General features: G+C 57.8%; 1 protein-coding gene across 2 annotated transcripts in view; it reads left to right on the top strand.

Moving 5' to 3' along the window:
* The window catches only part of LRP1 (LDL receptor related protein 1), a 79,594-nt gene that overhangs the window by 29,374 nt on the left and 36,509 nt on the right, over positions 1-13,711 (top strand). For both annotated transcript variants that reach the window (XM_045789790.2, XM_087869045.1), the window contains exons 12-22: positions 69-249; positions 1,128-1,350; positions 2,465-2,666; positions 3,018-3,143; positions 5,316-5,456; positions 5,561-5,686; positions 6,392-6,508; positions 6,958-7,038; positions 8,638-8,805; positions 11,828-12,010; positions 12,416-12,616. In XM_045789790.2, coding sequence (XP_045645746.1) covers positions 69-249; positions 1,128-1,350; positions 2,465-2,666; positions 3,018-3,143; positions 5,316-5,456; positions 5,561-5,686; positions 6,392-6,508; positions 6,958-7,038; positions 8,638-8,805; positions 11,828-12,010; positions 12,416-12,616 — 1,749 coding nt within the window. The remainder of the gene's footprint in view (positions 1-68; positions 250-1,127; positions 1,351-2,464; positions 2,667-3,017; positions 3,144-5,315; positions 5,457-5,560; positions 5,687-6,391; positions 6,509-6,957; positions 7,039-8,637; positions 8,806-11,827; positions 12,011-12,415; positions 12,617-13,711) is intronic.

Raw genomic sequence — 13,711 nt, 5'->3', positions numbered from 1 at the left:
TACTCAGAGGCGGGCAGTGCTGAGGTTCCTTTGAAGCTCTCCGTCACGGACCCCTTTACTCCCTGCAGGTATCCACAATGTGGAGGGGGTAGCCGTGGACTGGATGGGGGACAATTTGTACTGGACGGATGATGGGCCCAAGAAGACCATCAGTGTGGCCAGGCTGGAGAAGGCTGCTCAGACCCGCAAGACTTTAATCGAGGGCAAAATGACACACCCCAGGGCCATTGTGGTGGATCCACTCAATGGGTGAGTCTTCCCAGGGCCTAGGGGTGAGAAGAGCCGGGAACTGTGGGTCTCAGAACTGGGAGGTGAGACAAGGAGTGAACAGGCAAGAACAGCCGAAGTGGGGTGCTGAGGCAGGACTCAGAGGCTGAATGGGGGAAGGTGCCCCATCTTCAGGACAATGGGAGTGACGCCCTACACACATACAGAGAGATCTGGTCCTGTCACTCCCACCTCAGGGCCCTCTGCGGGCTCCCCTTGCCCTTGGAGTGAGAACCACATCCCTTATCAGGCCCGGGCTCCTGCAGAATGTGCCTGCATCCCCACGACCTCATCTGCACCTCTCTGCTACCCTTGGAAACTCTGTCCCCACTGCCCGCTCTCTGTCAGACTCCCCAGCTCTTCTGCCTCAAGGCTTTTACTCTGGGAGTTGCTTTGCCTGGAGCTCCCAGACACTTGCAGATCTAGTCCCTTGTCCACATTCACACCTAGGCTCAAATGCCGCCTCCTCCGAGAGGCCTTCCCTGGCTACTGCCCAGTGCACTCCCTACACCGTCACCCAGCTTCGTGTCCTTCCTGGTTTTTCTCGATCTCCAATGTGTCACCTTGCGGTTGACTTGTTTCTTGTCTGTACCCCTGGGTGGGATGTGATGTCCAGGAGAGCCTTGTCTGCCTGGGTCTCCACTGGGTCCCCGAGTGCCAGAACTGTGCCCAGTTCACAGTAGGCGCTCGACGAATACTTGCTGAGTGGACGAATGAGTGAGTGAAATGTGGGGGCGAGGGGCGAGCAGGTGGGAAGCCCCTGGGAGGAGCTCTGGCGCAGCGCGCGTGGATCGGGGTCGCACAGCAGGCTGCCGAAGGTGACGGTGGCCCACGGGGTGCTGACCAGTCACTGTCCACAGGTGGATGTATTGGACAGACTGGGAGGAGGACCCCAAGGACAGTCGGCGAGGGCGGCTGGAGAGGGCCTGGATGGACGGCTCACACCGAGACATCTTTGTCACCTCCAAGACGGTGCTGTGGCCCAACGGGCTGAGCCTGGACATCCCAGCGGGGCGCCTCTACTGGGTGGATGCCTTCTACGACCGCATCGAGACCATACTGCTCAACGGCACAGACCGGAAGGTGGGCAGGCGCGCACCTGTGTGGGGGTGTTCCCATGTGCGTTGCTAGGCCACGTTTGTGTGTGGATGTGTGGGCATCTCTGTGCCCAGGCCTGTGTGCCCGGGCACGTTCCCCTCCGCACCTGCGGTGTGTGCTTCTCTGTGCCGTGTGTGCTCCGTGTCGTACTGCCCGAGGGTCGCCTCTGTGAGAGCGTGTCCGGGGCTGCGTGCTGTCTGCGGGCTTGACCACTCGCGTGCGCACCTGAGCGGACAGCTCGTGTGCTTGTCTGCCCGTTTGTGCACGCACACGCAGCACACTTTGGTGTGTGCCTGCCCTGTTTGCCTCTGTGCAAGGGCAGGATGCCTGGACACGGCGCAGACACACACTTTCTCGCTGGGGTGGTCATATGCTTCGTGAGTCATGTGCGTATCTAGGCGTGTGGACTGAGCCCTTTCCTGGTACGTAAGGCCTTGATGACATGGCCCCTGACTATCTCTGTGGACTTTTCTCTCCCCCTGTTCCCTGTTCCCCAACATTTGAGCAAGCGACACCAGACAGCTTGGAATTGCTGGCACAGCGCGTACAGGGTGCAGCCCCCTGTGCTGCTGCTCACGCAGTTTCCTGCCTCCGGCCCACTCCCCCTCCCCTGTCCCGTGGCTCAGGAGCCACCTGCTCTGGGATGTTGTCTCCAGACCCCTCCTCCAGCCTGCATTACTGTGGGTGCCCTCCAGGAAACAATAGTGGCTTCACGGCAGGGACTGTGTCTTTTTCATACCACAGCTTGGCCCTTCATAGACCCTGGCAAACGTTTGTTGAGCGAAGACATGAATGAATGAATTCTGGCTGTCTGCTCGCACTGTGCACGTGCACGTGCGTGTGCACGCACATGCGTGTTGGAGGGATATGAATGAATTTGAATGGATCCGAAGGAGGATGGTGTGGACAAGTTCCCCACCAGCATCCTGCGGGGTCCTGGCTCTGGCACCTCACTGTGTGCAAAGCTCCCAGGCTAATGGGGGAAACGAGACCCACACCCAGGACATGGACATATGCATGAACAGTATGGTCGTCCCCCGGCCTTCCTCAGGCACCCCGTTTGTCCTCAGCTCCTCAGTAACCTCCCCTGCGTTCTTAGATTGTGTACGAGGGTCCTGAGCTGAACCACGCCTTTGGCCTGTGTCACCACGGCAACTACCTCTTCTGGACCGAGTACCGGAGTGGCAGTGTTTACCGCTTAGAACGGGGCGCAGACAGTGCGCCCCCCACCGTGACCCTTCTGCGCAGCGAGCGGCCCCCCATCTTTGAGATCCGCATGTATGATGCCCAGCAGCAGCAAGGTACCCCTGGGGCTGGGGCCAGTGATGGGGTGGGACTGGGGTGGGGGGTGAGGCTACTCGGGGAGGGGAGGGAGACACTCCCAGGGATCCTAGGCTCTGATTTTTGAGGCCCCGAGAAGAGAGGTCCCCAACCCAGTTTGACTCTCTCTTCCCCATCTCCGCCCCTGTCCCGCACCTCCACGTTCTCTTCCTCAACACGCTTATTGTCCTGTTACCACTTCCTCCCTTTCTGACTCCTCACTTGAATGTGACTTCGCCCTGTCCTCTCGTCTCCTCTCTCTGGTCCTTGTGGACCCTGCCACAACCTGTCCCTGTCCTCCCTGGCCCCTCTCCTCGGCCCTGCCTTTGCAGTGGGTACCAACAAGTGCCGGGTGAACAACGGCGGCTGCAGCAGCCTGTGCCTGGCCACCCCTGGGAGCCGCCAGTGTGCCTGCGCCGAGGACCAGGTGTTGGACACGGATGGTGTCACCTGCCTGGGTATGAGGTGCCCCGCGGGGCTGGGAGACCTGGGAGCGGTCCTCAGCGGGAGGGGGCCGAAGTGTCCAATCAGAGATGAAAGAGGCGAAGGGGGCCCTGTGGGGGCAACGGGAGGCAAAGGATGGGGTGAGAGAAGGCCCTGGCGGCCAGGAGGGGGTTCGGGGAGGACAGGGGATGGGAGGAATTTGGGAGAGCACGAAGATTAGGGGAAACGGTCATGACCAGGATGGCTTTGGAAAGAGGAACACCTTCTTTGACATTTGTCTCCCCTTGATTAAAGTAATATAACAACAGTTCTAAATACTGGAAATTAGAGAAGGGAAAAAAGCCCAAATCCCGCCAACAGACGCCAGTGTGTCGTTAGCAGTGTGGTAAGCGAGCACCATCCTTCTGTGGCCAGCTGGGCTACGTGGTGGGTTTGTGCAGCTGAGCTCATACTGCGCAGAAAACGTCTGCCACCCGCTCGGGCTCATGTATGCCACAGAGTGTTCTGGGTGGTCGTTGCATTACTTTAAATAGGCTCTTTTTAGATAAAAGTAGGTCATGCTCGTTGTAAAACATAAATAAATGAACAGTATAAAAAACATAAGGAGAAAGTACAAGTCACCCCCAAATACCACCACCCATGGATGTCACTGTTACTGTTTGGGGGTCACCCTCCCGAACACTTCTCTGCTCGTTTACCTGGACTTAAACGGAATCGCGCTCCACCTGCTGTCCTGTTTTCTGCTTTTTGTCACTTGACAGTAGATCATAGATACGTCAGCAGAATTTTTAATGACTGAAATATATTTCATTAGTAAACGTTCCCTAATTTTCTCAACCATTTCTCTCTATTGCAGGATGTTTACGTTGTTTCTCTCTCTTGTTATAATCACAGCTAACATTGATTTCTTGAGCACAGACAGGCACTACGACAGGATGATAAGCACTTGCCATGAAGTAACTTGTTTACTCCCTAAAATATTCCTGTAGGGAGCGTATGTTTTATTAGCCCCAGTATACGCATGAAGAAATTGAGGCCCAAAGTTCAAACAGGGATTCGAACCCAGGAAGTCTGACCCAGAGCCTGTTTTTTTTCATATCTTGCTCTGCTATTTCCCACACTTCCTGCCTTCCCATATTCTGGATGGTTACCTCGAGATAGAATCCCAGAAATGAAGATGGATCAGCGGGGCCTTAGCAGACAGCTAAGAAGGAGTGACTGAGGCCAGGTCAAAGGCAAGAGCATCGGCAGAGGGGGAAACCAAGTGGCCAGGGTGATGGAAGGATCCACACAGACACTGAAATCCCCAAGAATTAGAGCAGGAGAGAATTGGGGAAAAGTGACACTGAGCCAGCAGCTAAAAACCCTTAAGATGCCAGGGAGTGGCCCGGGGTCCTGTAGCAGTAGGGGTTGGTGGAGTGTAAAGCGTGAAAATCAGCACTGATTTCTCAGAAAGGAGAGAAGAATAGTTGGGAAGCAGCGAGGAGCAAGATGACACATACCAAGACCCAGTGGTCCAGGGCCGCAGGAGAGACAGTGGACACCCACGGGACACACAGAAGTCTCAGGGATTCGAGCGGGGATGAGAGGTGGTTGGGTCAGAAAGACACCCAGCAGAGCTCAGGGTGCAGGGACAGGGCTGACATGGGAGTGCTGGGCTTCGTGATGTGAGCCTCGCAAGCGCAGACCAAGGACGTAGTGATTTTACTGCTGAGAGCTAAAGGCAGACGGGTGGTGAGGTGGGAGTGTTGGAGGACAGGAGTTCTGGGGCCTGTGTTCCCTCCTGGTGAAGGTGATGCTTCTGTGAATCAGGGACCAGGACAGGGGCCTCGGGGCCCCAGAGGTCACTTCCAAGAGGCAGTTTAGGGAAGGAAGTGGGTGAGGAGTGGTCTTCTCAGTGGGGACAAAAGTAAGTGGAGGGTTGAGGACCTCCAGGCTCTCTTGGAAGCAGCCGGTCTCAGGTCATACTGAAGTACTGAAAATATTCAAGTAAACATCATCCTGGTGGCTTGAGAAAGAGCTGCGGTTTCCACCCAGATACTTGTTCGTGAAGAATTACACCCTAGGAAAAATGACTCTGGGGGTATCATTTAAAGTAATACAATAGGCAAGCGTAGGACAGAGAGCGGAGCGCCTGTCCCATGACCTGGGTCTGACTTCCCCCGCCGCCCCTGTGGTGCCCGCAGCGAACCCATCCTACGTGCCCCCACCCCAGTGCCAGCCCGGCGAGTTCGCCTGCGCCAACAGCCGCTGCATCCAGGAGCGCTGGAAATGCGACGGGGACAACGACTGCCTGGACAACAGCGACGAGGCCCCGGCCCTCTGCCGTGAGTCCTCGGCCCCCTCCCCGGGGGGACGGCAGGCCTGCAGGGCAGCAGGGGCAGCGAGCCGGGCCCGCCCTCTCCCTGACCCGGACCCATCCGCTCCCCAGATCAGCACACCTGCCCCTCGGACCGCTTCAAGTGTGAGAACAACCGGTGCATCCCCAACCGCTGGCTCTGTGATGGGGACAATGACTGCGGGAACAGCGAAGACGAGTCCAACGCCACTTGCTCAGGTGTGGGGTTGGGGAGGACTGCATGGGCGGCCCCCCAGGCAGGGAGGGGGCAGCGGGGCGTGGGAAGACAGAGCAGCCTCGGCAAAGAAAGGGGCCCGGGGTCCTGGGGCGGAGAGGCCGGGGCTGGGAGCAAGAGGAGAGGAGCACTCTCCCTCTGCCCGGAAGAACAGGGGTGGCTCTGAGGACTGAGTTTGTGGGGAACAGAGGGTGGCTTCGGATTGGAGACAGGAGCAAGGAGGGTGGATCTTCTCCTTGGAGGACACCAGAGACCCCTTCAGAAATGGGGTGAAGCAAATGGGGTGTTAGAGCAAATGGCTGGTATTTTCTTTTTTTAAGATTTTATTTATTTATTTATTTATTTATTTATTTATTTATTTATTTATTTATTTATTTGAGAGAGAGAGAGAGAGGGCATGTGTGAGCCGGTGGAGGGGCAGAGGGAGAGGGAGAGGGAAGGCGAGGATCTCAAGCAGACTCTGTGCTGAGCACAGAGCCCAACATGGCTCCATCCCACGACCCTGAGATCATGACCTGAGCCAAAACCAAGAGTGGGACGCTTAACCACTGAGCCACCCAGGAGCTTCTGGAAGAGAAATGGCTTTGAGACCCTTGGGAAGACTTCCTGATCGGCAGAGGATAGCAGGAAAGAACAGGAAGTTGAGAGGGGGCAGGACTGTGAACACTCGTGCCCATCCCTGTCCCCAGCTCGCACCTGCCCACCCAACCAGTTCTCCTGTGCCAGTGGCCGCTGCATCCCCATCTCCTGGACGTGTGATCTGGATGATGACTGTGGGGACCGCTCCGACGAGTCCGCCTCGTGTGGTAGGAGGGACGGCAGGGAGGCAAGGCTGGCACAGGGGAGGGGGAGCCCATGAGAATGTGCCCTGGGGCGGGGGTGCTGGAGGGCCCCTGAACCTGAGTCCCTGGGTAGCCGTGAGCAAGTTACTTCATCTCCGTGGCCTCTGTGAGTTTTGTCTGCAAAATGGGGATAATAAGAGCACCCACATCACTGTGCTGATGTGGGGATTCAGTGAAATCGTGCATGAAAAGCACTCAGCACCGGGGGAATGGTTGGTCACTGGAAGCTTGAAAAAGGGATGCTCAGAGGGATGGAGATGAATGAGCAGAGCTTCAGGCTGAGCCCCCTTTCCCACCCCTGACTGGCTGGGTTATAGCTGCTGGTTCCAGGAGGGACCCCGCACCCACCTGCCCGGGGCTGTGATGCTGTATAATCTTGAGGGCCCTACTCAGCTGTTCTTTCTCCCTGACAGCCTATCCCACCTGCTTCCCCCTGACTCAGTTTACTTGCAACAATGGCAGATGCATCAACATCAACTGGCGATGTGACAATGGTAAGAGCTTGCCCCCCTTAACCTTGCCCTGATTCCTAGCAGAACTAGAAGCCGCAGCCAGGTCCTGGGTGGGAGATAAAGGGGTTTTAGAATCAAGCTGGGGCCTCCTTCCAATTCACTAAAGCCCCGCTGGGTTGGCTGGGAGCAATGAGGACAGAAATGCCATGGGAAAACCGGTATGGACCGAGGAGAGACCCTCCCGGTCACCCGTCAGCACCATTCCTCCCCAGACGGGGCCTGAGCGGCCATTGTCTGGCAGAGGCTTGGAGGCCAGGAGAAATGGGTGAGAAAGGCTAGAGGGGCAGAGCAAGGGGAGCCCAGTGCCCAGCTCCCTTCTCCCTGCAAACCCCAGCTCCTGGGGTCCTTGGTGTACCCTCCAGGCTCCGGCTTCAGGCTCGGGAGCCCACCTGGCGGTCAGCCATGGACCACGTGATGTCAGCCCTGAGCCATGGGGGCCAGTGGATCGTCATGTGTGTGCTGTCTCGTGGCTCTGGTTGTGTCTGTGTGTTGTGACGTGTTGTACCAGTGGCTCCAGCCCTGGCTAACGTGTGAGAGGATGTATTGGGTCAACGCCACGTTGCCCCTCATCTTTGCTGTGTCTCGTGTGCCAATGGTTGCCCTGGCGGTTTCTGTGTTTCAGAGAAGGATTGTGGGGACGGCTCTGACGAAAAGACCTGTCCTGAGCCTGCCGGTCAGTGCATAGAAGCACATGCACCATCACCCCAGAGCCCCAGCAGGCCTCGGGCCGCCTCTCAGGACCCCAGGCAGTTCCCCTCTCCAGAGAGCTCCTAGGACGTGAAGGGAAAGAGAGAAGGGAGAGAGGAGGCGACAGAGAGAGAAAGACAGTAGAAGGGCAAGAAGCAGAGAGGGCAGAGGAGAGATGACAGAGGTGGGAACAAGAAGACCAAGACACAGAAGGGAAGAGAGACAAGCAAATCCAGGTGGAAAAGACGCAGGAATACACCTCAAGGGGGAAAGCCATAGCCCGGTCTTCTCAAGCGTCCTGAAAATGTGGAGGGAAGTCCCGTAGCCCCCACCCACGAGGCCTCGAAAGCAGGACATTCATTCAGTTACCCTCAGATGCCTTCCAGAAGTGACCCCCGACCCTTCCCAGCTGCAGGCAGTACCCCCTGTGAGCCGGGCACCCAGAGCCTGGGGTCCAGCAGTGCCCAAGCTCAGGGGGGGCCTGATTAGGCCCTTCCCTCCCCAGCAGGGCGCCTCACCTACACTCCACCCGCCTGACTCCCTCCCAAACCAGAGAAATCTCTGCCTTTCCCCCCAAGCAAGCCAAACCGTGTTCCCACACCCTGCCGAAAGGAGAAGGGAAAGGAACGTGTCCAGTCCCCCACCCGCCACCTTCCGAGACTCATGGAAGGGCCGTCGGGCCCCCCCACCTCTCCCCGCCCCCCGCGTGGGCCATGGTGCATGCTGCAGTCTATGCAGTTTCTGTGTCTTTTCTGTTTGTTATTTTCTCAGTGGAGGGGTGGGGTGGGCTGAGGTGGGAATGGGGAGGTGGGCGTGGGGGCCCCAAGCTGGGGTCAACAGAGAAGGCTGCTCGCTGACCTGCTCCTCGATTCTGCCATTCTTGCCTCCCCCCAGACAATGACTGTGGGGATAACAGTGATGAGGCCGGCTGCAGCCACTCCTGCTCCAGCACTCAATTCAAGTGTAACAGCGGGCGCTGCATCCCTGAGCACTGGACCTGCGACGGGGACAATGACTGTGGGGACTACAGCGACGAGACCCATGCCAACTGCACCAACCAGGGTGGGTGCCTGGGGGCCAGCAGGCGTGGTGAGACCATCCCGTGCCAGTCACTCAGCCATCGCTCCGTCCCTCCGTCCCTCCGTCCCTCCCCCCCATCGTGTGCCGCTGCCATCTGGGAACCAGAGATAACCCAGACATGGCTCTTATCCTCAGGAGGTGCCTGTCGTAAGGGAGGGAGAGAGATTGTCAACAAACCCTCGTCACACGCTGTTAAGATTACGGGCTGTGCAGTTGGGTGGCCTTGGGTTTGAGCGCCAGCTCTGCAACTTACTATCTGGGTGGCCTCGAGCAAGTTACTTCATCTCTGTGGGCCTCTGTGAGTGTCATCTGCAAAGTGGGGATAATAATAGCACTCACATCACAGCGCCGATGTGGGGGTTCAGTGAGATCATGCACAAAAAGCATTCAGCATACAGCCTGTGCTCAAGAACTGGGAGCTTGGAAAAGGGATGCTGGCGGGAGGGGGGCGGTGAAGATGAATGAGCACAGTGGGGACCAAAGGAGAGAGGCGGTGGCTCCGTGAGGGTCCTCAGTGCCCAAGCCTCCGGGGCCCAGCTGGAGGGCAGTGGGGACCAACGGAGTTTACTGGAAGGCACAGATCCTCTCAAGGAAGGTTTGTTTCTCAGCTCTGGCTGATTGTTTCCATGGAAGACTGCAGACCCAGGGCTGCCCAGGCTTTAAGAGACGTCAGGCAGATTTTTATGTGAAACCTGCCCATTTCTAAACACCGTAGTATTAGTTTCCTATGACTGCCACAGCAAAGTGCCACAAATTGAGGGACTCAAACAGCTCTCGGTTCTAGAGGCTGCAAACCCAAGTCCAAAGTGTTGGCAGGCCTGGTTCCTTCCGAGGGCTGTTCCTTCTCTTCAGGCCTCCCTCCTAGCCCGGGGGGTTTGCAGGCAATCTTTGGGATTCCTTGGCTTGTAAGTGCTTCCCCCAATCTCTGCGTTCATCTTCCCATGCCGTTCCCCCTGTGTGTGTGCCTGTCTCTGTGTCCGGATTTCCTCCTTCTGTAAGGGCACAGTCATATTGGGTTAAGACCCACCCCAACGACCTCGTCGTGATCATTTGCAAAGACCTATTTCCAAAGAAGATGCCCGCTCACAGGTACTGAGTTAGACCAACAGCATCTTTTTAGGGAACACAAATCAACCCATAACAACTGGCAATGGACTTTAAAAGTTTTAAAGATACTGTAGGCCAACATCTTCCCACAGGCCTTATCTGGCCCCTGGACCTCCAGCTTACAACCCGTGCCTTAGAGAGTGAAGGTGCATACAGTGAGAGCAGTATGATTGCACGAGCTCCCACTAGGGGCCCAGGACTGAGAGGGAGGGCGGGGAGGGTCACCTGAGGCCCAGGAAACAGTCACTGAGTCTCAAGGGCCATCTCAGAAGTGCTGGGCGAGTGGGACAGGTAATAGTGCCTTGGGATTCTGAGAAGGTGGCCCCCAGAGGCCGGTGGTGGAAAAAGCACTCACCCCTCACCTACAAGCTGAGTGAACTTGGACAAGTCATTTCCTCTGAGCCTTGGCTTCCTCCTCCATGAAATGAGAGGGGATGTGGGGGGGACCCAGCCCGTGGGAACAGGCATGTCGTGACTGGTAGTAACCATTAACGGTGGTGAGCTAAAGTGGTCTGGGGCCATTTAGGAAGGGGGGGGTCTGAACTGGGCCCTGTTGAGGGATTGGACTGTGGCCAAATGGACAATATGGAGGGTCCTCAGATGGGAAGTGGGTAGGGGTGGAGAACACAGTAGCAAGATTTAGAGGGTGAAACTGGGCACTTTCGCCTCTGCCTGTGCGGGCCCCTCAGGCTGGAGGGACCAGCGGAGAACGGGGCTGTGCCCACGGGGATGGATGACATCAGCAGTTGAAATTCAGGCACTGGGGCCAGTGAAAGACTTTGAAGCTGGAAGGTGATAAGATGTACGAGGTGCTTTCAGAGGACAATTCTAGAAGGGGCTCCAGTTAGAAAGAGGTTCAGGGGCCCCCCGAGGAAGGAAGCTCAGCTCGGAGGCCACTGGCGAGATGCAGGGATTGAAATGAGAGCAGTGAGCGTACCGGCGGCGGGGCAGGGGGGAGGAGCAGGCGGCAGTGTGGGAGCGAGGTGGGGCTCCTCCACCGTCACCGGTGGGCGCCTCCGGGCGCTGCTCCTGCTGCTCCCCGGCCTCCTGAGCCAGATCTCGGTGCAGCAGCCGGAGTGAGCACGCAGCACGTGAGTCACATCACACCCCAGCCTCCCCTCCAGCCTGCACTGGCTCCCCACATGCTCGAATCAAGGCCAGGCCCCACTCCGTGGCCTGCAGGGCTCCCACCACCTCCCTGACCCGTGTTCCTGCCGCTCATTTCCTCCCTCACTCTACTCCAGCCGCGCAGCCTCAAACACGCCTTGGGCAATTGGCGAATATGCCCTGCATGGTCCTGCCTCTGAGACTTCGCACGGGCTGTTCCCTCTGCCTGGGCTGCACCTCCCGGGATTCTCATGTCATTCGGGCCTCTGTTCAAACATCTCCTGCTCGGAGGCCTTCCTTGGCCATCTTACCCAGTGGCATCCTCACCCCTCTCTCGCCTTGACCCAGCTTCGTCTCCATGGCTTTGATCACTCCCTGCTAGAACTTCAGCTCTGTAAGGGGAAAGACTTTGTCTTGCTCACACGGCACCTGGAACAGTGCCTGGCACACCAGCGGTGCTCCATAAGTGTTTGTGGAGCTCCTGGGTAAAACGGAGCCTGGGGGAAGGTGAAGGGCCTTTGAGCTCTGGCCTAGCAAATTCCTTAGCCAATAGACCACTGGTGTGTAAAATAGAGAGATTATTGACTAGCCGATTGCCGGGGTCCTGGGAGGTGTGACCTTCCTGACTCCAAGCGAGCTTCTGAGAAGTGTTAGCAGGGCGCAGAGAACTCTGCATCCCCGCCTCAGCTCAGAGCTCTGGACTGCACAGAACGGGAGGGGGTTGGGAAGGCAGCCATGGGAATGGCTGACCTGGAGCCCCTACCCCCCTGCCCTCTGTGTGCCCCTGCAGCCACGAGGCCTCCTGGCGGCTGCCACAATGATGAGTTCCAGTGCCGGCTGGATGGTCTGTGCATCCCCCTACGGTGGCGCTGCGACGGAGACACTGACTGCATGGACTCCAGTGACGAAAAGAGCTGTGAGGGAGTGACCCATGTCTGTGATCCCAACGTCAAGTTTGGCTGCAAGGACTCTGGTAAAAAGAAGGATGGGCAGGAGCCTGGACTGGGTCAGTATGGGCGGGAGGAGACCATACTGAGTGCAAGGGAGTGGGAAGGGAGACAGCGCTATCCTGGGGGGGGGGGGGGGACATGTGAGGCAAAGGGCTGCACAGAAGAAGCTTGTGCATGATGCCTGGGGAAGTGGTGAAGGGGCCAGGGCCTGCACTAAGGGCCCTGGGAACCAAAACCGTCACCACCAGAGGTGAGCTTCAGCACCCTCTGCAGCTTCTTGCTTTCTTTGTTGTCTATGTGAATCTGACAGAAAAGGCCTCAAGGTTCTTAGTGGACCCCAAGGCATTACAATCATGGCCCTATTAGAGAAGCCCACTGGGTCTGGGAAGAAAGGCACGGAGGCCCCTCACCCTATATCCATCCCTCAGCTCGATGCATCAGCAAAGCCTGGGTGTGTGATGGCGACAGTGACTGTGAAGATAACTCAGATGAGGAGAACTGTGAGTCCCTGGCCTGCAGGCCACCCTCACACCCCTGTGCCAACAACACCTCAGTCTGCCTGCCCCTCGACAAGCTGTGTGATGGCAACGATGACTGTGGAGATGGCTCAGATGAGGGAGAGCTCTGCGGTGAGGCCCCCGGACAGGAGTGGGGAGGGTGGCTGGGTGAGGAGTCTGGCCGGGGACCAGCGCCGGTGGCTCAGGACAAGCTGTGTGGGGAGAGGTCTCGGAGCAGGAAAGACCCACTCGGGCTGCCGGGCAGGACACACCCAGAGCAGTTACCAACAACCCGTGTTGAGTTCAGACTCTTCTGGACTGGAGGCCGTGCCGAGCACACCACACTGTTATAGCATATTAACCCCTCAAACGGCCCTGTGAGGCCGCTGAAATGATCATCTCCATCATACAGATGAGAACACTGAGGCGGACGTGTTAAATACCCGGTCCAAGGTCACACGGCTCCTTACGTGTTGTGGGGACAGTGCAGTGCAACCTCTTCCTGCGGGCACGGGCCCCTCCCCCACCCCCAGATGGCAGAGCAGCACAAAGCTGCCTTTAAAAATGAAGACACCAGGGTTGCCTGTTGATATGGTCAGGGCAGGCTTCCCAGAGGAGGCAGGAATTTAACTGGGTCCCCAAGGACGGACGGTTATATCTTGTACAGTGAGAAGGTGGGGCGAGGAGGCTGTGCGTTCAAGGATCCGAACAAACAGGGGTCAGGGAGGGCCGCGTGGTGTGACGCGGGGACAAGGAGCAGAGCCGAGCCACCAGGTCCTCTGCACAGGCAGAGAATCTGTTCCTGGGGGCGAGCAGTGGGAGAGGAGGCAGGCCGGGACTGGCCCGGAGAACTGCTGACGGGTCATCAGTCAGGGCTGGCAGATCTCAGGGTGTGTCAGAGAACCCGGCAGGACATTCCCTACCGCACCCCACCCTAATCACACCCAAATCAGGGGAGATCGAGGAAAGGGCAGCCCTCCCAGAGAGGCAGAAAGCTGCCTCCCCCCGCCCATGGGCTCAAGAAGCGACAGAGAAATGGAGACAGCATCCTGCCACGATGTGGGCGTGCTCCTCCTGGTCCCAGCAGTGGGTGTTGGGGTCCCAACTCTGGCCCCAAGGGAGCCTGGGAAGAGGTGGGACAGAGGCTTGGCCAGAAATGGAAAAGAAGGATGCCATGGGCAGGGAGCCAGGGCTCTGTCTGGGCCGTCCAGGACTTGGGGCCCAGTC

Source organism: Ursus americanus, chromosome 17 (genome assembly GCF_024610735.1).
Source record: "Ursus americanus isolate L20-20 chromosome 17, mUrsAme1.1.p, whole genome shotgun sequence".
NCBI lineage: Eukaryota > Metazoa > Chordata > Mammalia > Carnivora > Ursidae > Ursus > Ursus americanus.
This window is presented reverse-complemented; position numbering and strand designations above follow the sequence as displayed.